The sequence below is a fragment of the Carettochelys insculpta genome, chromosome 2 (assembly GCF_033958435.1).
Source record: "Carettochelys insculpta isolate YL-2023 chromosome 2, ASM3395843v1, whole genome shotgun sequence".
Lineage (NCBI taxonomy): Eukaryota > Metazoa > Chordata > Testudines > Carettochelyidae > Carettochelys > Carettochelys insculpta.
This window is the reverse complement of record NC_134138.1, coordinates 164,332,198-164,354,671: the sequence shown is the minus strand read 5'-3', so window position 1 is coordinate 164,354,671 and position 22,474 is coordinate 164,332,198. Positions and strand designations below refer to the sequence as shown.

The 22,474-nt window shown below is 40.7% G+C and overlaps 1 protein-coding gene across 1 annotated transcript in view; it reads left to right on the top strand.

The window, feature by feature from the left end:
* The window catches only part of PTPN3 (protein tyrosine phosphatase non-receptor type 3), a 224,870-nt gene that overhangs the window by 89,724 nt on the left and 112,672 nt on the right, over positions 1-22,474 (top strand). The window contains exons 10-12 of the mRNA XM_074987968.1: positions 7,318-7,406; positions 12,897-12,960; positions 20,312-20,484. Of these exons, the coding sequence (XP_074844069.1) occupies positions 7,318-7,406; positions 12,897-12,960; positions 20,312-20,484 (326 nt within the window). The remainder of the gene's footprint in view (positions 1-7,317; positions 7,407-12,896; positions 12,961-20,311; positions 20,485-22,474) is intronic.

Below are 22,474 nucleotides of genomic sequence, written 5' to 3'. Positions count from 1 at the left end.
TCTTGTTAAATGCCCACTCCACACAGAAGCACTATCATAGCTCTTGGCAACAACATAATTAACATCAAACTTCATATGCTGTACTTCTTCCATAACCATCTTTGAAACAAAATAAGCATGTAGACATTCCATGTGGAAGCAGCCCAGAGATCTTTCTGAATATTTCTTTTTCATGGTTGCATAAAACAGGAGAGAGTTCCATCATCAAGGGCAGTAAAATACTTGTCAAACCCTAAAAATGACTATGTAGGAAAAACACTGTGCATGTGTTAGCCTGTCCAAGTAGCTTAAATACAGCTAGCCCAGCTAACAATAGCAGTAGGCACATCATAGCCAGGCTTCAGTGTGGAAGCCTGGTATGGACTTTGGGTGTATACCTAGCTTGTGAGCCCATTCTGAAGCCTTTGTTGTGCTGTGTCCCTTCTTTGTTAGCCATCATAGCTGGACTCAAGTTGCCTTGGACAGATTAGTTCCTTCACAGCTTTTCCTGTGTAGATATATCTTTAAATGTGATAATAATAGAACCTTGTAAACATCAGGACTCCCAGCTACAATGGTGGTTCCGCCAGTGGGGAGCTTCTTGTCTAGCTTTTTAGTGTGGACATAGGTGACTTTAGCACTGGGTAAACTTCATAGTGCATACAAGGTTGTTGTCAGACATAACTTATGTGTGTCTGTTTTTTTTCTGTAAAGTACGATAGTATTACCAAAATCGTGTGTCACCTCAGTTCATCTGTAAGGTTGTCAGATTTTAATTTGTATGTATGCTACCATTTGCGCTGTTAATGAGGGAAGAGAACAGAGTGGTCATGAGAGTTGGATTTCTATTGTGCATGCAGACGTGAGTAAGTTTTATTGATGAGTCTGCACATTTCCTATTTTGGTGTTGTGTTATAATTTGTGTCTTTAGTGCATTAGGTCCCACTCCAAGCCTAACCACTCAGCCTGACCAAACCATCATTTGCCATGGGTTAAAAATTACAGTATAAAGAAATCACATAGTAGTAAATCATTTCTTGAGTCACTAAAATACACATCTCTATTTTACCTTCATTATGAAATATATGGCTTATTGACTTTCATAAGATCATTTCTATAGTTATTTTTATTGTATCTTAAAACTGAGAGTTACATTTGTAACCACCCAGATGAATTTAACCCAACTTTGGCAACTAACATTATATGAAAAACACTCTACACCAGTTTAGACATCTTTACCAGGAACTAGATATCTATTGTACATCTCAAATGAGACCACAGAACAATGGCATAGTGATTATTAGTATGTGTTTGAAAATAAACTTTTGTTTTTAATAAATTTTATTTCATCTTAATTTATCTTGCTGTAACTCATGTTTACAGAGTAACATACTTTATAATTGTGGATTTTCTTAATATCTAAATATTTACTATTTAAACATTACTTTCTCATAGTAATTGATTCTCTGACTTGAGAATAAAGGTAATCAATTAATAAGAATTTTTTAATTGCTGGCCTGGCTTAATCCTGAAAACTAATTTGGGTTCTCTCTGCTTATTTTATCTTTATCAGTAATAAATTCAACATGTCTGCTGATGCATAAGACCAAACAAAATACAACTTGCTTTCCTTGACTGGTATTAGTTCCTGCATTAAGAGTGAAAACATGTTTGTGTCCATAGAATAGATTTGTCTTGAAACAGAGGAAGTAGATTTATTTGGTTCTGGTGATGATTTTACAGGCTCACTTTTCTGACCACAACTGGACTTTAAAGAAAAACTCACATTTATTTTAGTCAGGCTGGAAATACAAGATAAGTCAGTGAGCAATCTTATTGTCCATCATCTAAGGCTCTGTCTACACTACACAGCTTTTAGTGACATCCATCCCACTAAAAGCAGGACAGCATAAATGCTGTTTGTTGGTATTTTACTGACAGATTACTTTCACTATCCTAAGAGCAGGGTTCACATTGTGGATAGGAGAGCACTCCTGCCAACAATGAGCCATTTACACTAACACTTGGTGTGGCAAAACTTTTTTTGGGGTAGTGGAGGGTTTAAACACTGCTGAATAACAAAAGTTTTTTCATTCAATTGGGAATATAGGCAAAGCCCAAGTCTTTAGCTAGGATTCTGTGCTGTCCTGATGGTAGAGTAGCAGAATGGGGCTCAGAATCTTTTTTAGCTCTGACACTGACATGTTGTGACATCTTGTGGTAAGTCACTTAAGGCGTGAGTGTGCAACGTAGGGGATAAATGTTCTCCTGTGAGAACTGCAACTTAGTCACTGTACTGGTATGTTTAAGAGCCTTTAGGCAGAAGTGAAAGAGATTTAAAATGTCATTTTCACTTCTGTTTCACAATCAGAATCAGTTTCTAGTGTATTATTATTATTTGTAACAGGAGAATACCACTAGATTCCCAGGCAGATGGGACAGAGGACTGTGGGCTGATGGGGGCAGGGTGAAGCTGATGCAGTGGAGAAAACACACTGTGGAATCAGCAGAACCCCAACGCATGGAAGAGGGTACTTGGCTGTTTGATGCTGCAGAGCCCTTGTGTGACACTCAGGGAAAGGTAGAGAGGGAAGTGCCCCTCCTGTTTCCTAAATTACACCCCTCACGCTAGCCCGGGGCAGCCATTGCAAGTAAAAGCCAGCTTCTGTCCTGTACTTCTGGGCCAAAGCATTCTTGTTTGCTGTTTGGCATTGTCTAGCCACAATTGGAACATGTGAAGGGCTCAGGCATAATCAGTGAGAAGGGAGCCTGTGGAGATTTTTGTTGTTAATATCTATCACGTTTCTACTGAATATGTGCAAATGTTGGTTTGTTGGAGGGGCTGTGTGTGTGTGTGGGGGGGGGGGGGGCTTTTTTGGTAGATGTTTCTATTTGGCCAGATTTTCGTAGGTTTCCACAGAGAGCAAGAGGCACATTTCCTCATACAAAAGCCAGTCCTTGGTCCAAAGCATGAGGGTGCTAGAAATTTCAAAGAAAAGGACACCAGGATCTTTTTAACATTGGAAAAACAGCATATTTTCCCCTAATCCCATTCTTAAATGGCTGAACCACTTTTCTGAAAATTTCCAAGATTTAGCCTGAGACAGATACCCAATATGGAAAATTTGAGTCTGAAAGATTGAAGTTTGTTTACAGTCTTGTTATAGCCATGTAGGTTCCAGGAAATGAGACAGGCAAGATAGATGACATAATATTTTATTGGTCCCACTTCTGTTTGTGTGAGTCCATGTGCAATTTTGTACAAAAACTCCTTTTTGGGTAGGAATAATGTATTGGAGGAAGTCACTTGAAGTTAATGTGCAGCTGATGGTTAGATTGTTATGCATAAAGGATTTGAAATAGGCAATTAAGGGTATCAGGCAGTAGGTTATATTACAACTTGCTACAATTAGCTAACAACCCAGTGTCTGTGGGATGCCATTGGCTTTTCATGTCAATCAGAATTATGAATTTAAATTTCCAGGCTCACTGGTTTTCACTAAGTACAAGTATTGAAAAAATCAGATATGGAGAGATCTTTTTGTGGAAAGGATTCTCCCAAAGATATGGCGATTTTGTCTTTTAACATTTTTCTGTGTGTTCATTTGAGCACATAGTGATTGTTTGGTTTCACCTTCATAGGAGGTGTTGGGGCAGTTGATGCACATGATGACATACCACCCATGTTGTGATATGCATGTGAAGGACCCATGAATTTTGAAAGGTGTATTATAGGTGGTAATAATCATTGCAGTGCAGATATGTCTGCAGGCTTTGCATCTATTGTTCTAGTAAGATCTGGTGGCATTTTGAGCATCTGCTAAACAAGGCCACTCCACCAGAGAAGTAGATCATATCAGATTTATCAAAACTTATATACTCCAGAAGAACTCTTTTCAGTTCAGGAAATTTGTCACATACCATGCTACCTGTTCTCGTTAATTATTACCCACTTAAGCATTTATGCCTAACATCTAACTCGCAGTTACACGTTTCATTTCAAGTGAGGCCATTGCTGCTTTTGGTGTGCCCGTATTTACCAGTACTGAGTAGCTGGCTGAGTACTGGCACCTTTTATTTTTAAACAAAAAAGCAAGTGACTGCTTCCAAAATGTATTATCCCTTCTGCTTAACAGCTTGTCCCAACTTGTATTTAACTCAGACATTCTGCTTCCTTCCCCATACCAGAGGAAAAATTCTGTATAGCTTCAGAGCTGGTGCTTTCCATCTGCAGAAGTTGTTTCAATGAAAGATTACCTCACCTACCAAATTTCTCTGGTTAACTTTTGGCAAAGCTATAAGCAACTGAGAATAGGTTTTTATGTAGGGAAGCGTCTGGCAACCTTAATAGGTGCTAAAAATAGTAACATACCTAGAGGTAAAATGAGCGGCAGCATGGGCTAATCCCCAAATATGTACCCCACGGGTCCAGGCAGGTTTGTGCTCCGAAGCTGCTAACCGGAGCTGGAACCTGGTGCTGTTTCTGGCTGTGCTGCTATTTTTAGCCTGCTAGCATATTTCCATCTACCTTGCTGAGAAGTACACCCCAGCAGCTATGCTACACATAGTCTCAGAGAGGATCTCTCGCTCTCTACCCCAGATCTGAAGAAGTTGGTCGGCCCTATGAAAACTCATCACCTGATAAATTATTTTGTCAGGCTTTAAAGTACTACATGACTGCTTGTTTATTTTCCTAGTTCTTGATCATTATGATTGGATTTGTTTTGTCTTGAAGTTTTCATTATATCAGAGTGAGGTTACATCAGCATAACCCTCTCCCAACCCTCTCTCAAAAACACAACAAAAGAACAAAACTTGATCAGGCACACCATCTGGAGAAACTTGAATAATTTAGTAGTTCTCTGTTCAGTGGTTATCAAACTCTGTTTCTGCTAACGTCTCCTAATTGGCTCTTGTGGGAGATCCCAGATTTTTCTACAAAGCTAGCTGTTAGTGGGTCACTTTAATTGTGTTTGTCAGCTTAAAGATGTAAGGTAATAGAATTCTGGTGTACAGGTCAATTGTTCCTGTTTAGAACTGTTCATGTTTAGACTGTTAAACCAGTCTTATTTATCCTTTTTTATCTCAGTCTCTAACGAGATGGGATTTGTATTTTTGTTCCTCTTGCCAAGAGAGTGTGAATTATTGATAGATACTAGCTCTGGTAGAATACAATACCGTGTTTACCACCTATATTGTGCTATGATACTTGAGTTAGGTGATATAGAAATGTATAATCTATTTGGCAGAGAATATTCAGCAGTTATTCAATCTCTTATTTTATATAGTATAACAAATTTGGAACGCAAATGATCATTTGTACACATACATACTGTGTCTTGCCAGAGTTCTGTTCAGTGACGTTCTACCTGTTTTATTCTTGTAGTTGTCATGGTACGGTATTTTGAGGGGGGAAAAAAGAAAAAAAAAAAAGGGAAGTTGGAGATTAAGAGGAATATATTTATATTAACTGAGCACAGAGGGCCATCTAGAGGAGCCTTTAGGCTACTGATTTTCTGATTTTTTTTTTTTTTTTTTTTTTTAAATAATCCAATTTTACCTAAAACAATGTGTTACAAATCTTAAGGCTGTTTTTTCTGAACCAAAGCCAACATTTTAAATATTGGGTTAGGAGCATAAATGTTCTACTCCTTGTAGAAATATGTATGTTATAAAATGAGTATACACATTAATCACAGTGAGCTAGAAACCCCAGGATTGCAACTGCATATTGGATATAAAGGAAATGTCTACAAGTTCTGGCTAAGCAATATGTTATATTATTTTTCTTTAAAAATAGTAATTCTAAAATTCCTGTGTGAATAACGTTACCCTTCATTTAAAATAATTCCATAAATGTAGTTTTGATGTGATTTTTGGTTCAGGGATGGGAATTGCAAGACAGAGGGTAATATTGTTTGGTTGAAATTAGTTGTTTAAAATTTATTATTTACCTTATCCACATGCTGCTTATAGATAATTATTCATGTCCATATAACAGACTGTGCATGGAGGTTGGACAGCTTGCAAATTTCAAGGCTAGTTAATAATCCCAGGTGCATGACCTCTTAGTTGTGTCCCTCCTATTTTACTGTCTGACGTAGGCAAGTCCACTGTTAGGCCTCAGTCATGAAAGCCATGTTGTGCACATATTTGAATTTTACACAAGAGTAGTCTTTTGAGACACAGATGTACTATTCATTCTTCAGAATATCATGTTGGGAACACCTTTATTATCACCACAATGTAGGGTGACCATCCATCCCGTATTAAGTGGGATGGTCATGTATTTGGGATGCCAAAAAAGGCGTCCCTACCTATTTTTTAAAACGGACTAATTGTCCCATATTTGAGCCAACCCTGCTAACCTTTTTGCTGGCGGGAGTCACTTCCCTGAGGCTCAGGGAAGTGGGAAAGTGCTGGCAGTTGCTGTTTTGCTTTCCTGGGGCACACTGGCAGCTGCTGCTTCCCCCCAGGCTTCTGGCAGCTGCTGCTTCCCTGGGCTCCCAGGGAGGGCCAGCAGCTGCTGCTTTCTCAAGGTGCACTGGTGGCTGCTGCTTCCCCGGGGCTCAGGGAGGGCTGGAGGCTGCTGCCGCCCTCCTGGCTTCCTGGGGCTTGGTGGAGCCGGGAGGAGCCACCAATCCCCCCATATCTGCCTGTTCCAAATATGGGACAGGGAAATGTGGTCGCCCTACCACAGTAAGAGGTGCTCCAAAGAAGGGTGTATACCAAATTAATTTACTCTTAAGCCAGGACAACTCTTCTCCTTGACCAGAAGTTTAGGACCTTTAATCCTGATTCATTGTGCCAGGAATATGGCACTACAATGGACAGTAAGGTTGATTTGTTAGGCATGTGCATTGTCCTTACCCATTTTTATATAAAGAGCTGGGCCATTGCTCATCTGACCAACTTTCTGTTAGCCTCTGATTGGAAGGTCCTTTTGGAGTCAGGAAAGATTTGCCAGGTCTTCACACTTAAGGATTGGGATGCTGGGTGCCTGAGCTCCTAAGTACTTTGTACATTTAACAGACTGCCAAGGGCAAGAGTGTTACAATTCCCATTCCCCCCAGCGCCTCACTGAGAGGTAGAAAGAGTACTAAATACAGTTGCATGAGGTAATATTATCATGCTTCTCCTAGTAGTAAGAATTTCATACTGCATTGTAAATATGGCGAAGTTAGAACATATAGTGCAAAAATCTTACTCTTTGAATTGTAAGCCCGTTGGGGTGTCTTTTTTTTATACCTGTACGTGGAAAACCCAAAAATAAATTCACACACAGCACATGTATTTCATGGGCTTCTTCTGTGCTTTTACAATCCTTTTCTTTTTTAGGACTTACATAATCTAGATTTGATGATTGGAATTGCTTCAGGAGGTATTGCTGTGTACAGAAAATTTATTTGCACAAGTTTCTATCCCTGGTAAGTGTTATTTGTTAGTATATCCTTTGTTAACCAAGAGTTGCAACTGCTGTTCTAAAATCTTAAATAATATTTTCATATGGTGTGATGCTTACTTCTAGAAGGAAAAGTATGTTACTGAAGGGGTTAGATTGTTTTTTTGACCTGTGTGTAGTTTGCATTAGGTGGGTTTAAAATGAAAGACACTGGGGGCTAGATCCTCCAAAGATTCATGACTGTGAGCACACTGAGTTTAAAGTTAAAGTTCAGAGGCAGACTACTCTTGAATATGTGTTTGCAGGATTGGAATCATGGTGACACTACACCTCCTGTCCTTAGACCCAAATGACACTCTTGATATTGCTAAACAGCTCAGCAATTAATTGTGGATGGTCAGCAATTTTATGAATTTTGGCAAACACGGCATTTGCTTCTGTGAAAAGTACATAACGGACAAAAATGCCAGTTACTGGCAGTGTTCAGAAGGAGTTGCGATGAATGAACAAGCAAAAAAGGAATAAAACACATCTAAGTCTATAAGATCTTTGAGGGTTGCCTTATAGGTTTGGGGGGTTTTCAAAGGGGAAGATACTTTGATGGTTGTGGAATGCTGAAAACAGTAGCATATGCATTCATGCTTGTCAGGGAGTACTCTTTTGATACAGGAAGTAGACTCCACAGTTGCTGACCCCTGAACAAAGTTAATGAAATGTTATATGCATGTCCTTAAGATTTTACAGAGGTTCCAAAGAATTATTCTTCTCCACTGAGCTACTTACTGATCCTAAAAGTGGGATTATTTGGACTTCTTCAGTCTCCTCAGTTGTGCAACGGGTGCCTAGGTATCCAATGTGTAGTATTAGGCATAATTTACAACAGTTTTCTGAGAAAAGTTTCCAAAGAGGTTGTTGAAAATCTCCCAGACCTCACAGAATAACATACGATGAATTGTGGATTCTCTCTTCTGCCTTCCGTTATTTAACTACGGAAACTACAAAGTAGCCAGCCATGTTAATATAACCTAAGTACTTGAGTCATCCTATCCTTGTATCACGAACCTTAAGGAAGGCTTGACAGAATAAAGCACTAAAATAGATTATAAATTTAAATGGACTATCCTAAAGTATCTTGTTTTGTTTAGTTGTCGTTCTTTTAACTTCTCTACTGTTTCCTTTCTTTTGAATGGTGTAGTCTGTAAAATTCAACAGCAAGCAGTGCAGCCATCTCAACTTCATGCAAATAACAATTTCGTAACACACAATGACTAGGTCTACACATGCCCCTTCCTTTCAAAAGGGGCATGTTAATGAGCAGGTTTGAAATATGCTAATGAGGCGCTGCAATGAATATGCAGTGCCTCATTAGCATAATGGTGGCTGCAGCAGTTCGAAAGTGCAGCTTTTTGAATCGCGCACCGCCCGTGGAGACAGGACCTTCTGAAAGGACTCCCCTCCAGTTTTCGAAAGCCCTTCTACCTATCTGGTGATTGGAAGAAGGGCTTTCGAAAACTGGGGGGAGTCCTTTCGGAAGGTCCCGTCTCCATGGGTGGTGTGCAATTCGAAAAGCTGCACTTTTGAATAGCCGCAGCCGTCGTCATGCTAATGAAGCGCTGCATATTAATTGCAGCGCCTTATTAGCATATTTCGAACCTGCTCATTAAGATGTCCCTTTCGAAAGGTAGGGGCATGTGTAGACCTAGCCAATGATAGTCTATCTGTTTCTATGCATAACTTAACACGTGATAAAAATTAGCTGTCTCTTATTGTATACCTTTGATTGTCTCTTGAAATCTGCTCTATAGTCCATTTCCTCCTTTATTAATTCTAGCCACTCAAATCTTTAAATGTCTTGAAATAGCTGCTATTGGTAAGAATTATCTGCCACATAAATGTTTTCTTCCTCTTCACTCTTTTACTCTGCCACAGTTACTGACACACAGTCTTGGGTGGGCAGTATTTCCACCAATGATGTCTAAAGTCCAATATCTTTCAATCAAGAAACAGAAGCAATATTCCATTGAAATGGGGTAATTCTCAGCTTTGTACAGCACACTTAGTCCTGCAAGGTGCAGAAAGATTAAATGCTAGAATTTCTATGTTATGTATAGAAAGCTATTTTAAGTAATTTTGAGTCTTCAAAACTTTTACTCAGAATTTTCTTCCTCGAGGTTATATGTTAGTCTCATGATAGCTCAGGAGTAAGGATTTGCTGGTGAAAGCATGAAATTTGTAGGGGCAAACCTAAAAAGTTCAAAAATGGTCTCTTTCCTCCAAAACCCAAACAATAATCCTTGATATGTTGAATGGACTTTATTGGTACTCATTTCTGATTGTCTTGAGACAGTCACCTACCTCTCATGAGCAGTGTGGTTCCCTGAAATTGAGAGGACAATACCTTTCTATACTGTACATGGAGAGTACAGTTTATATTCTGTTTGCTCAGACATATTATTAAAATTTTAGAATATGATAGATTTCTAAAATGCCCTCCAATGTCTTTCCCTGAAAAGAATTCCAGCTGATTAATTGAGTGCTTAAATTGGGTGATTAAAAAGGTGCTTGGATGGGGAGAATGTTGTATGTGACAAATGGCTGGAAAGGAGATAAAGTTCTAATAAAAAGCAAAATCATGCTTCAGTCCAGTTTTCAGTAACACTGTTGTAAGTCATCAGAGTTTCTTGTGGTGTAAGTTCATTGGGATTTGGCACAAACTGTTGCAAACTCTGGGTGGCAGCAAACACCATTAAAGGACTCTCAAAAATTATGGAACAATGTTTTGCTATATTAATAGACTGCAACAGTAGAACAGTGAGGCTATATGGTAATAGCGAAAGTGGGCAAAAAGCACTTAAAGATATGTGGTGAAAAATGAGATGACCTGCAATCAAAAAAAAGTACTGAGTGAACGAGCATAGTGGCAGTATTAGTATAGCCTGTGTTGCACATGGATTTAGTGCTCAGAACTTGGTATTATATAAAACAAAACATTAGCAAAATATACTGAAAGTAATTTCATCTTTTTAAAGAAATGAAAAAAAGAATTCCATCCTGTGGAATCACTTTGACCTTTTGTAGGTCCTCAGCAGGGTTGGAACCCATGTCCTTTAAATATATACAAACTTCTGCTACTTGAAGCAATGGTATATAGTATCAATGCAATGCTCTTACTCTGCAGTGTCCAATACATTCCCCATTCACCACATGTGGCAAACAGGGAAGCATACTGTGGGGAATGTGGGCTGGCGGGTTGGTGTGGAGGTTCTTCAGGAGCCACACCGCAGTGATGGCTCAGGTGCTCAGGCACCATGTGGGTGGCTCAGGGGCCATGTGCTGGCTCTGCAGCAACTTGGGCACCACACCGCCAGAGCTGCCCAGCTGCTAGACAGCCAGTCCTGAGAGCTGCATGGTGCCCAAAGCTCTTGGGGCTGCGTGGCTCCAGCATTGCAGTTCTGGTGACAGCACCAGTGAGTCACTAGGGCCATGTCTACACGTGCACGTTACTTCGAAGTAGTGGCGCCAACTTCGAAATAGCACCTGTCACGGCTACATGTGTTGGGCACTATTTCGAAGTTGAAATCGACGTTAGGCGGCGAGATGTCGAAGTCGCTAACCCCATGACGGGATGGGAATAGCGCCCTACTTCGAAGTTGAACGTCGAAGTAGGGCACGTGTAGACAATCCGTGTCCCGCAACATGGAAATAGCGGAGTCCGCCATGGCAGCCATCAGCTGAGGGGTTGAGAGACGCTCTCTCTCCAGCCCTTGCGGGGCTCTATGGTCACCGTGTGCAGCAGCCCTTAGCCCAGGGCTTCTGGCAGCTGCTGCTGCTGCAGCTGGGGATCCATGCTGCATGCACAGGGTCTGCAACCAGTTGTCGGCTCTGTGGATCTTGTGTTGTTTAGTGCAACTGTGTCTGGGAGGGGCCCTTTAAGGGAGCGGCTTGCTGTTGAGTCCGCCCTGTGACCCTGTCTGCAGCTGTTCCTGGCACCCTTATTTCGATGTGTGCTACTTTGGCGTGTAGACGTTCCCTCGCAGCACCTATTTCGATGTGGTGCTGCCCAACGTCGAAGTTGAACGTCGACGTTGCCAGCCCTGGAGGACGTGTAGACATTATTCATCGAAATAGACTATTTCGATGTAGCGTGCATGTGTAGACGTAGCCTAGGGGAGCAGGAGGGTAGGGTGCCTGGCTGCAAAGGCGGGAGGGTAGGGTGCCTGGCAGGGGAGGCAGCGCCTGGTTTGGGGTGGGGTGAGGGCATGTGGCGTTCAGGTATGTAAGGATACTATACCTTTAGTGAAAGGAAAATCTTAGCACTCACATCAGTGCCTTTCCCCCCACCCATGCTTCCTCTCCCTTAATCTTGCTAAAGCAAATAAATGTGGGTATGTTTACACAGCAACCTTTTTTCGAAATAAACCATTCCTGAAGAGCTATTTCTGAATAACTTATTTTGAAATAACACTGCTACACACAAAAATGCATTTCGAAATAGCACTTAGCTATTTCAAAATACAGCATCTACACACACAGAACCTCCTTCAAAATGGAGCCATTTGACACACTGGCTTATTTCAAAACAGGTGCAGTTAAGATGTAGAATAGAGCCAATTTTGAAATAACTATTTAGTACTCTGCCGATAATGTTATTCCTCAGATTTTTGAGGGGTAACACTGTTGTGTCAACTGCAGAGTTCTGTCAACAGGATGCTTTGTGTGTAGACGCTCCCTGAGTTATGTTGACAGAAGGTCCGTTCTGTCAACAAAACTCACTAATGTAGACATAGCCTATGTGATTAGAATGTTTAATGGGTACCTAGCAATTATTTTGTTGGATATTCTGTCACATAGGATTTTTGGAAGAGATAATTCTAAAATGTGTTTTCCTTTTTATGTTCTAAACATTACCAATAATGTGACACAATTGTTACCAACAGTAATGTGCCTTGGATTGTCATATGCTCGGTCTTGAAATTTTTGATCTGATATATGTATCCTGCCTAATGTATCCTGTTATCAGACTTCTAAATTTTCATTTTGTTACTCTGTAGTTACAACATGGTTCATTATTTACACAAACTCAGTGCCTTAGGTGCCAATGTTTGTAAACAATGAAGAGGAAAATCTAATTCCACTGAATCTTTGCTACAAGTATAGCTTGCAGCTCTGTAGGTGAGCGTTTGCCATGGGCAGCTTCCTGCCTATGCTACAGTAAAGTCTTGGAGAGTAACTATGGCGTAATGTCTTTAAAAGATCCTTTCTGTTGGCCAAAGGTACTGCTTCTCTCTCTTGCTCCTGTGCTGATTTTACTGTGTTGTGTGTCAGCTGCCAATGTCCACCCAAGAGGTGATTACTTTTTATTTGTTATGAATGTGTGATGTTATAATGTACTTCAGAATCTTTTAAAGCTGACATTATAGACATTTAATGACATTAAATACAGACATTATAAGCACATAATATATATATATATATTTTAAATTGTTTTGCTCCATTTTTTTTTTTTTTTTTTTAGGGTGAACATATTAAAAATTTCCTTTAAAAGGAAAAAGTTTTTTATACAGCAACGGCAAAAACATGTAAGTACCTCAATGTTTTACTTTGTTTTCCAGTTTCATTTATTAAGTTTTAATTAGCACACTGTGAGTTCTCTTGATTTACAGTCAAAGGAATTTTGTCATAACTATACTCCCATATTTCAGCAGGAGAAGAAAGTGGCTTTTACATATACCCTTAGTCCCTACTGTTCCTCTCTATGTGACTTTCCTCAATGAGTCACCTTTCCTTCTCCTACTTGCTGCCTCCTTTCCCACCCCCCAGAGTCCCATTTGTCTCCATTCTTATTCCAGCCCCTCAAGCTTAATTGCTGCCACCCACCACATCAAACCTACCAGTGTTCCCTGTAAGCTGCCAAGTTGGACAGCTGCCCAGGAGAGATTTAGGTGTCTCTGAACTGGTTGGCAGAGTGCCCACAGCTGGCAACATGTGTTTCTATTGGTGTTGCACATCTACACACACATGTTGGTGCACAGAATAAAATTTATTTGGCCCATGAGTGGAAAAAATAGAGGGAAAACTGAGCAGTGTCTTCTTAATGTCAGTATTTTTGGAGGTGTGGGGATTGGGGGGCAGCAAAGAGGATCTTCTCCTGTTGACCTGTATTCAACACCCTGAAACTTTCCATCAAATAGCCAGAGGTTTGCAGTTCTTTCCTCACAGGGTCTGCCTGCTGACCATCTGCCTGAAGGATCTGCTCTAGTGGCTAGTATAGCCAAGAGTTCAGAGGTCTAAGTTCCAGCTTGGGTAGACATAAGCACCTTAGCTGTGATCCATTTAGTACTCTAAAACTAGTACTGGGGCTATAGTGACGAGTGGTAGCTTAGACTAGTCAACCAAATACAGTCTTTTATGACTACCTAGGTGACCTATTCAGGTGGCTAGTCCCATCTATGAAGTGGGTCTGTCCCACGAAAGCTCATCACCTAAAAAATCATTTTTAGTCTTTAAAATGCTACATGACTTCTGTGTTTTTTTCAAGAAGATACTTGTACCCAAGGTGGGAATTACATCTCCCAGATACTGTGTAGATCTACTGTATATGCAGCTGAGCCACTCTGTAGTTGAATATCTCTACAGATGAGTATGGAAGGGGGAGACAGCACTGCAGAACACACAGTGCTGGACATTCCTGCCCTCCATTCTCCCTGGTACCTTTTCCTCTCCATGGGACTCAGAATTGAAAAGTGTAGAAGATGCATCATGGGGAGGGAGAGTAAAAATGGCAACAGAAAGATCTGGGGGTAAAGTAGATAATGAGTGCTTCCTGCAGTATAATAATTATACAGTTGTGTCTGAATTGTCAGCATTGGATGATATAGGTAGATATAGTGAACTAGTCAAAAATGCTCACTACAAGTTTTCCTCACAACATATTTTTCTTGTAGATCAGTGGTAGTATGAGGTCATATTGTGGCAAAATACAGTATTGCAGTTGATTATGTACTCTAATGTATTACATTTGGGAGTTTCCTTCACCTGCATCCAAAATATTAAAGGAGCTAGATAAGGCCATCACCTTTATCCTAATCCTGATCAAGTGAAATGACAACTGTTACCCTGGAAAAGTTGTCACAGCCTCATTATTAAGCAAAACATTTCAGGGGCCCATAGGCATCATTCCCTCTGGGAAACAAATGCGGGGGAGAAGCTGACGATTTAATGTGACATTCTGTCTGACTTTGGGCTATCTAAAAGGGGGATGACTGCAAAGTATTAAAAAAAGAAATGAACAACAAATAAGTGTGGTGTGTGGATGAATGTCCCCAGGTAGGTCCCTGAAGAATGGCAGAACAGCCAATCATACAATTCAGGGAACATTCTCACCCCCAGGAGACGAAGTGTTCTCTTTATTTTAAAGTTGGGTGGTGTGGCGGTGATCCTCCACCAAGTGTCAGAGGCTGTGAGAAGGCATTCTGTGTTTTAAGTCCTCTGCATACCAAGTGGGACCCATTAATATGGTAGGCACAGCCCTTCACGGTGTACACAGGGCTCCCAAATTTAGCTGCTTACTTGGGAGAAAGAGAGCGGAGAGGTAAAGCCTACCAAAGAGCGAGCTCCATTAGTTTGCAAACAGACTTCAGTTTCTACTAATACATTAATGATTTGCAAATACTTGTCAATGGTAAATAAATTTCATTTTATGGATTGGTTGCCAGCTGTCCACTCATTCATGCTGAATAATTTGTGGCAAGCGATTGGTCACTTAAGTCACAAAGTATTGTTTCTGTTCTCTGATTGGATGACCGAAATATCAAATAATGAATGTTGAATTCTAGTCTAGCACCCTGGTGACATGGGACACAGAAATCCCACAGGAGGCAGTGCTGTCTGGCAGCATTGCCAACACTTCCACTACTTCTTGGGCTCTAAGAAGACATTTAGGGGTGAATTAGAGCAAAATAATAGCACAGAACACTGAGAGCCAGGACTGGTGGCTGTAAATAAATTTGTATGGGATCATGAAAAACTGGGGCACATCCATGATAAGTGGACATCCAGCTAACTAAAATCATGTTGGACCACAGATGATACTGGAGCAGAGTGTGGCAGACTAGAAAGGTTCAACCTGTACTGGTAAATGTATGAATAGCTGTTCCCAAAACAGTCATGTGAACAAAATGCCTTTTGTGTTAATGTTTACAAACAGCGAATATTAATAAAATAAAGGTGGTCAAACTGAGCAAGCAGTTGGAACTTGAACACGCATTTTTAGTATTTAATCAGCTCTAGAAGGTAGATATCCCCTTAAATATATTTGTTCACAACGTAAGTTCTTTTCTAATGTCCTAAATTTAGTTTACATATTTAAGAGAGCTTCATCAACTTTGAAAATGGGGAGTGTTCTCAAAGTTCACTCTGTTGAGATGATGTTTATCTTGTTAAAAATTACCGTTTAAAAGCTGCAGTGTGTAACTATGCACATATCTTAAGTCACAATTTCCTTATATTTCATAATAGAAAAGAGTTGCTGTAATCCAAGTTGCATCACACCTAAACATGCAAAAATTCTTAGGAAAATAGGACCAACTGTGTAACTTTGCCTGTCTTTGTATAGATGAGAAAAGATTACCAGATGCACTATTAAATTTTCATTGATAAATATATATGTAGGTCATTAGAGAAGGGGGGCATAATCTAGGCAATTCTGCATCTCAGTGATGTGGATTGCTGTCCTGGTACTCTGTGTCCGACTGAGAGGATCTGCTTAGTTGAAGACCTGTTTTTCCAATACAGATGGGACGAGGAGGCAGCCATTGGCTTTCTCCAAACATTGCATAAGTCTGATGGGCTGAAACAAGAGGTGGTTCAGCATATTTTAGTGTTGGGATTTAATAGTCCTCCACTTCACAGTTCAGAAGGAATGGATTAAATTAGACGGAAGAAAGAGAGAAAATAGGGAGGAGGAGAACAGAACAAGGTGGATGGGAAAATCACAGCAAGGAGTAGGTCCCACACATCACCAAAGGCTTAAAAAGTATGAATTGTGGCATTGCTACCCTCTCAGTCTTTTGTGTGCCATTGCAATATTTGACAGATTGTATTTCTTGAAAATCTGGAGAAGGTGCTCGTTTAAGACATTTTTACATAGTTCAGGCTTGTTGATTCATGACTTGTTTGAATTTCCAGTCCTCCTCCTTTTTACTTTTCAGTACTTTTCCTCTTCTTACTTTCTTCCCATGTCAGCTTTACCAGTAAAACAGCTGTTTCTCAGTTCTGTCCTTCTCAATCGTTGCTGACAAGCTGGTAAGCTGTTCTGATTTTACTGAAGAACTGGTCAGAGGATGGGGAAGGAATTTTTTAATCGTCTAGTGACTCATACTATCAAAGACCAGATATCACATTTGGCTGTAGTGGAAGGTATAAGAAGTAAGGTTGGGAGTAAAAACCATGCTTACTTAATAGCAAAACTTTCAAATGCTTCAAAAAAGTGAATGCTCTGCCCTCAGGGCTTCAAACCCTGTGAAGGTTGTCAGAAGCCTGTGCCCTGTGATGACCCACATTCTGCTTGCCTTAAGTGCCTGGGAGAGGCTTGCTTGTCTAAGGCCTGCAAAATCTGTAAGGCGTTTAAACCGTGAAGTGGGACAGACATGCCTGAAAATCATTCTGGTGGAGGTGGCTTTACAGCTGGCACTAACATCAGACCTGGCACCAGCAACATGGAGCACATCAGCCTTGGTGCAGGAGGCATCAGGCCACTCGCATGTCTCTTTGGTACTGTTCCCAGTCCCTGATGGCCCAGGAGAAGAGGAGCTCTAGCAGGGGTAGGTTGCCCCTCACGGCTCATGCCCTGTATACACCTTCAAGTGGGGCATATGGCACCATCAGGCACCAAGCCCAGGCCTCCTCCACAAGGCAAGTGACCAAGTCTGCACCGGGATGCCAGACCCATGGGAGACTTCCCAGAGTCCTCCACTCTGGAGGCTTTCAAGGTGGTTAGAGATTTGATTGAGCGCTCCCCCTCTCCTTTCCTGAAACCAAACTTGGGAAAGGCTCAGGACCCTGGGCAGTTCCAGCCAGAGCCTAAGAAGCACTTCTCTGCAACAGCTACCTCCCATGCCGCTCCGGGTCCGAGTGCAGCACCACTGGCAACCCCAACCCATGCCCTAGGTTCTGTCCCATCCTGGACCTTCGACGCCTTCATCAAGAAGAAATTCAAGAGGGTGACTCTGGTGTCCGTCATTCCTTCACTAGCCCCCAGAGACTTGTATGCTGCCCTTGATCTAAAAGATGGTGACTTTCATATTTCTGTTGTGCCCCACCATCACTTTATGGTGGGCAGGGATCACTGCCAGTTTAAGGCCCTTCCCTTTGGGCTTTCTGTGGCCCCTGCAGTTCTTCATGAAATGCATAGCAATTGATGATACTGCTTGTCCTCAGAAAATTAGCTGTCCAGGTGTTCCCATACCTGGATGACTGGCTCCTATGGGGATGCTCTGCCAACCAGGTATGGGTCCATATCATTCTGGCACAGGAACTCTTTCAGGAACTAGATCTGCTTGTGAACATGTCCAAATCCACTCTGGTACCAATCCCGGTAATAGAGTTCGTGGGCACCGCTCTGGACTTGACAGCTAAAACCTCCCTCCGCAGATCCCACTTCCTGGTAACCACGTTGGCAGTCTGGGACATGCAGACTTTCCCAATAACCACGGCTAGGAAATGCATGCACCTTCTAGGCCTAATGGCTGCGTGCACCTACATAATACAGTATACCAGATTCCGCATGTGCCCACTGCAGATGAGGCTGGCATGGACTCTCAAGCAGTTCTTTCATGCATGGGACAGAGTGGTAATGGTTTCTTTTGATGCCCTTCACCCCCTGGACTGGTGGACCTGGAAGGAGGAGGTCTGCACCGGAGTCTTGTTCTTCAGGCCACGAATGACCCGCTAGCTTGTGATGGATGCATCAGACACTGATTGGGAAGCCCATCTTGGAGACATGCAAATGCAAGATATGTGGTCAAGGGACGATCTCTCCCTGCACATCAATCTCAGGGAGCTGCGAGCTGTCCAACTTGCCGTCTTCCACCAACCCAGGGGCAAATTGATACTCATTCTGTCCAACAACAAGTCAGCAGTTTCATACATCAACAGGCAAGGTGGAGCCCACACTCACCTGTGTCTGGAGGTCCTTTGCCTGTGGGTTCTCTGCATTGGGGTGGGTATCCACCCAATTGCCTCCTATCTCCCGGGCTCCCAGAATGCTCTGGCTGGCTGACTGAGCAGGTCATTCTCCAGCCACGAGTGGACACTCAGGGGGATGTAGTCCTGGACATTTCCCACAGGTGAGAGTTTCCCCGTACGGACCTGTTCACTACACCCTAGAACAAGAAGTGCTAAGGGTTCTGTTCCCTCGTAGGTCTGGCAGGGGCTCTCTGGGAGATACGGTCGGTGCTAACTCCCTGGCCCAAGGGTCTGTTGTATGTAGTCGCATTGATGCACTGGCTGTTCCTCTAGGTTCAGGAATTCAGAGCATCCCTGATCCATCCCTGATGTGGGATCTTAATTTGGTCCTGTCCAAATTCATGGGACCTCCATTTGATCCCCTGACGACATGTTCATTACTACTCCTGTCCTACAAGGTGTCCCTGGTGGGTGGCCTTCACATCAGCCAGGTGCGTATCTGAACTGAGAGCTCTCACTTTGGACTCCCCCTATACAGTTTGCTTTAAGGACAAGGTCAGGTTATGCCCCCACCCTACCTTCTTGTGTAAGGTAGTGTCGATCTTCCATGTGTTTCAGGACATTTCCCTGCCAGTCTTTTACCCCAACCCCCCTGTGTCAGGTAAAGAACAGGTGCTGCACACACTGGATGTTAGGAATGCCTTAGTCTTTTATTTAGAGAAACCAAAGCCCTTCCGCAAGTCACCTCAAGTTTTTGCTGCAATTGTGGAGTGGCTGAAGGGTCAGACAGTTTCCACGCAAAGGATCTCACCCTGGCTTCCTGCATGCACTATGGGCTGGCAGGGGTCCCAGCTCCTCTCCTCACAGCTCACTCAATGAGAACACAGGCCTCCTCTGCAGCTTTTGTGGCTCAGGTCCTGATCCTGGACATCTGCAGGACTGCCACATGGTGCTCTGTCCACACCTTTGCCAATCCCTGCATGCTGACACATCAGGCCAGGGAGGATGCTGCCCTGGGTAATACTGTCCTCCACACAGTGGAAGGTTAGAATTCTGATCCTACCTTGTGGGGTCTCTGCTTTGGAGTCACCTGCATGGAATGGCAATGAGCAAGCAGTCAAAAGAAGAAAGAATGTTTACTTACTTTGTAACTTTTGTTCTTTAAGATGTGCTGCTCATGTCCATTTCAGATCCCACCCGCTTCCCTTTCCTTGAAGTAGTCCCATAAGAAGGTCTGTAGTGTTCTTTTTGGGAGTCTGTATATCGTAAGTAGGTGCTACTACAAAATAATTTTAAGAACTGTTATTTCTAAACAGGTCTTCTGTTATAATGTATTCCACATTGAATTTTTGTTTCTCCCTAAAAATGAGGGCATAGAAATTATAAGTAGAAGACTTTTGGAATGGTCATTGTTGGAAGACCTGATATCTTAACTGATGCCTGATCAGTCTGATAACCTAGGCAGCTTCCACAGTTTTGTCAATGATATTTAACTTCTTCAAGTGTGGTCAGAAAAGCGATAGTAACACATCTTTGACAGTTGGAGTTGATTCTTAATCAATGAATATTTTGCCACTTGCAAGTTGTCTGTGGAGCCATCAATTTTATTCTGTTGATGCTTTGCACTTACTGATGATTTCTTGGTTTAAAATTTCATATTGGCTTTATGTGATTGTTAAATGTTTTTCTCAATATGGTCAGTCTGCATAATCTGTATTTACAATATAATGTGTTTTACTTATATAGAATGAATCCAGAGAACATATAGTTGCCTTCAACATGCTAAATTACAGAGCATGCAAAAATCTATGGAAATCTTGTGTAGAGCATCACACGTTTTTTCAGACAAAGAAGCCAATTCCTTATGAAAAAAAAATATTGTCCCATTATTGGAACTTTGGTACTCGAAACCCAACAAAGTGAGTATAGTATCTAAAGACATGATTTTCTATGTAATTTAAAAATTCTTTTTAAAATATTGTACATATTTTCTGCTGAAAGTTGAAAGCACAGGACTACTATGAGTTGAATCCTGTTTCCAATACTATCGTAGATTTGGTATGTAACTTTGAGTGAGTGACTGCAATGTGTGTGTGTCCACACCTGTAAAAGTAAAGAGAAAATTCCTCACAAATTTTGTTGTTTGCAGAGCATTTAGAGATCTTCAAGTAGAAATTGGCATTGTAGCATGATATCCTTATTGTGGAATTTAACTGCATAGCAACATTTTATGAAGTTAAAAGAAAAGGAAATAGTATGTTGTTTTGATTTAAACTTGGTTCATCAGTATGGTTTTAAATCACATAGTTCAGGCTTGTACAAAGGCATAAGAGAACCAGAAAGTAAGCGTGACATGAACCTAATGACAAAATATTTTTGTGAAAAGAACATGCCTATCTTCCTTTTCTAAAGTGAGAGAATAATCAATTTAAAGATTAAAAAATAAATTATTTTTAATAATCTTGGGTTATGTTAACAGTAGTAAGGAAGCTTTTTACACTATTATTATTTTAACATTTGTAAGAGAAAAGGGTAGACAGGAAAATACACTAATGAAGCTTGCATAATTCAAAATGGGGTTGAGATTAAAACTGAAATCTGTATTATGCTCTACAATAAATATGACTATTAAATGGATAGTATTTTCAAGAACCTATTTTCAATTAATCTTTTCTAATACATTAGGATTTAATACCTGGGTGCTATTACAGAAGGAATTAATGTTTTTAAATAATTAGGCTGTAAGTACAGAGGGAAATTTTTAATTTTTGGGAATGAGAAGTTATGCAACATGAAGTATATGTAAGCATTCAAAATGTCAATGGATCAGGAGCTCATGGAACACTAGCTCTAGTTCTACATTCTGTTTAACGATATAAAGATGGCAAGTTCCAACTCTGAAGTAAGTGAGCAGTAGGACCTCCTGGATACTAATTTGCCAAAGAAATGAACAAAAATTTAGTTTCTTTTTTCCACGTTTCTTGATTCAAGGCATTATTTTCACATATTAGCATGTAAATCGTACCATCAGGTAGCATTCCATGATTTTTATTGGCAGGTACAGTTTAAGCGTCAATAACTGAATATTCAGTGTGCATCTTGCTTTCTGGTGGAATTAATAATGTCTCCATGGCACTTCTACAACATAAGTATTAAAGCTATTAAGGTTGAGTTTCTCAATTACTTATTTGATAAAGAGACAAATCCTTCCTTACTCAACAGTAGTTTTGTAATGAAATGCATAAAAGGATGATACGCTGTAGAGGTATTTTTTAAATAAGATCTTCACCTTTTCTAAATTGCTACTATAAATACTTAGTGATACCATGAAGATCTGTACAATTTGTTTAGTGCTTACAAGGAGGGCAGCTCTCCCTGATCTCTATGTAATTTAATAGCCAGTAGAATAGAAACATCATAAATTAAGCTGCCTGGGCTTCTAGTGAGAGAAAAATATTCAATCATATACATATATTTGAAAATAAGTACATATTTTAAGCTTATATAGCTTAAGAAGGGATTTTTGTAGACCATTTAAAACAGTTGAAAACAATTAGAAAAAACCTAAACCTTTCACATTTTCCTTGTTCGTGTAGCTATACCTGTTGTGAGAAAAGACACATATGATCTAGTTTATACATATTTATTGCATCTAATTGTCACAATGTTTTCAAAGAAAATTGTGGTTTTGGGTAAACACTATTTCTTTGTTAAAATCTGATGCATTTTATTTACACATTTTTTCTTGAACTTGCTACAGTGGGAAGTCCAAGGATTGAGGATACTCAGAGAATCATTAATCTCTTTTTTTTTTTTTTTTTTTTTGAGCACTCATGATCAAAGTCAGCTCAGGAGAAAAATATGAAAGATCCAGAAAACACTTTCTTGGTATTTGTTATAAAGTATTCT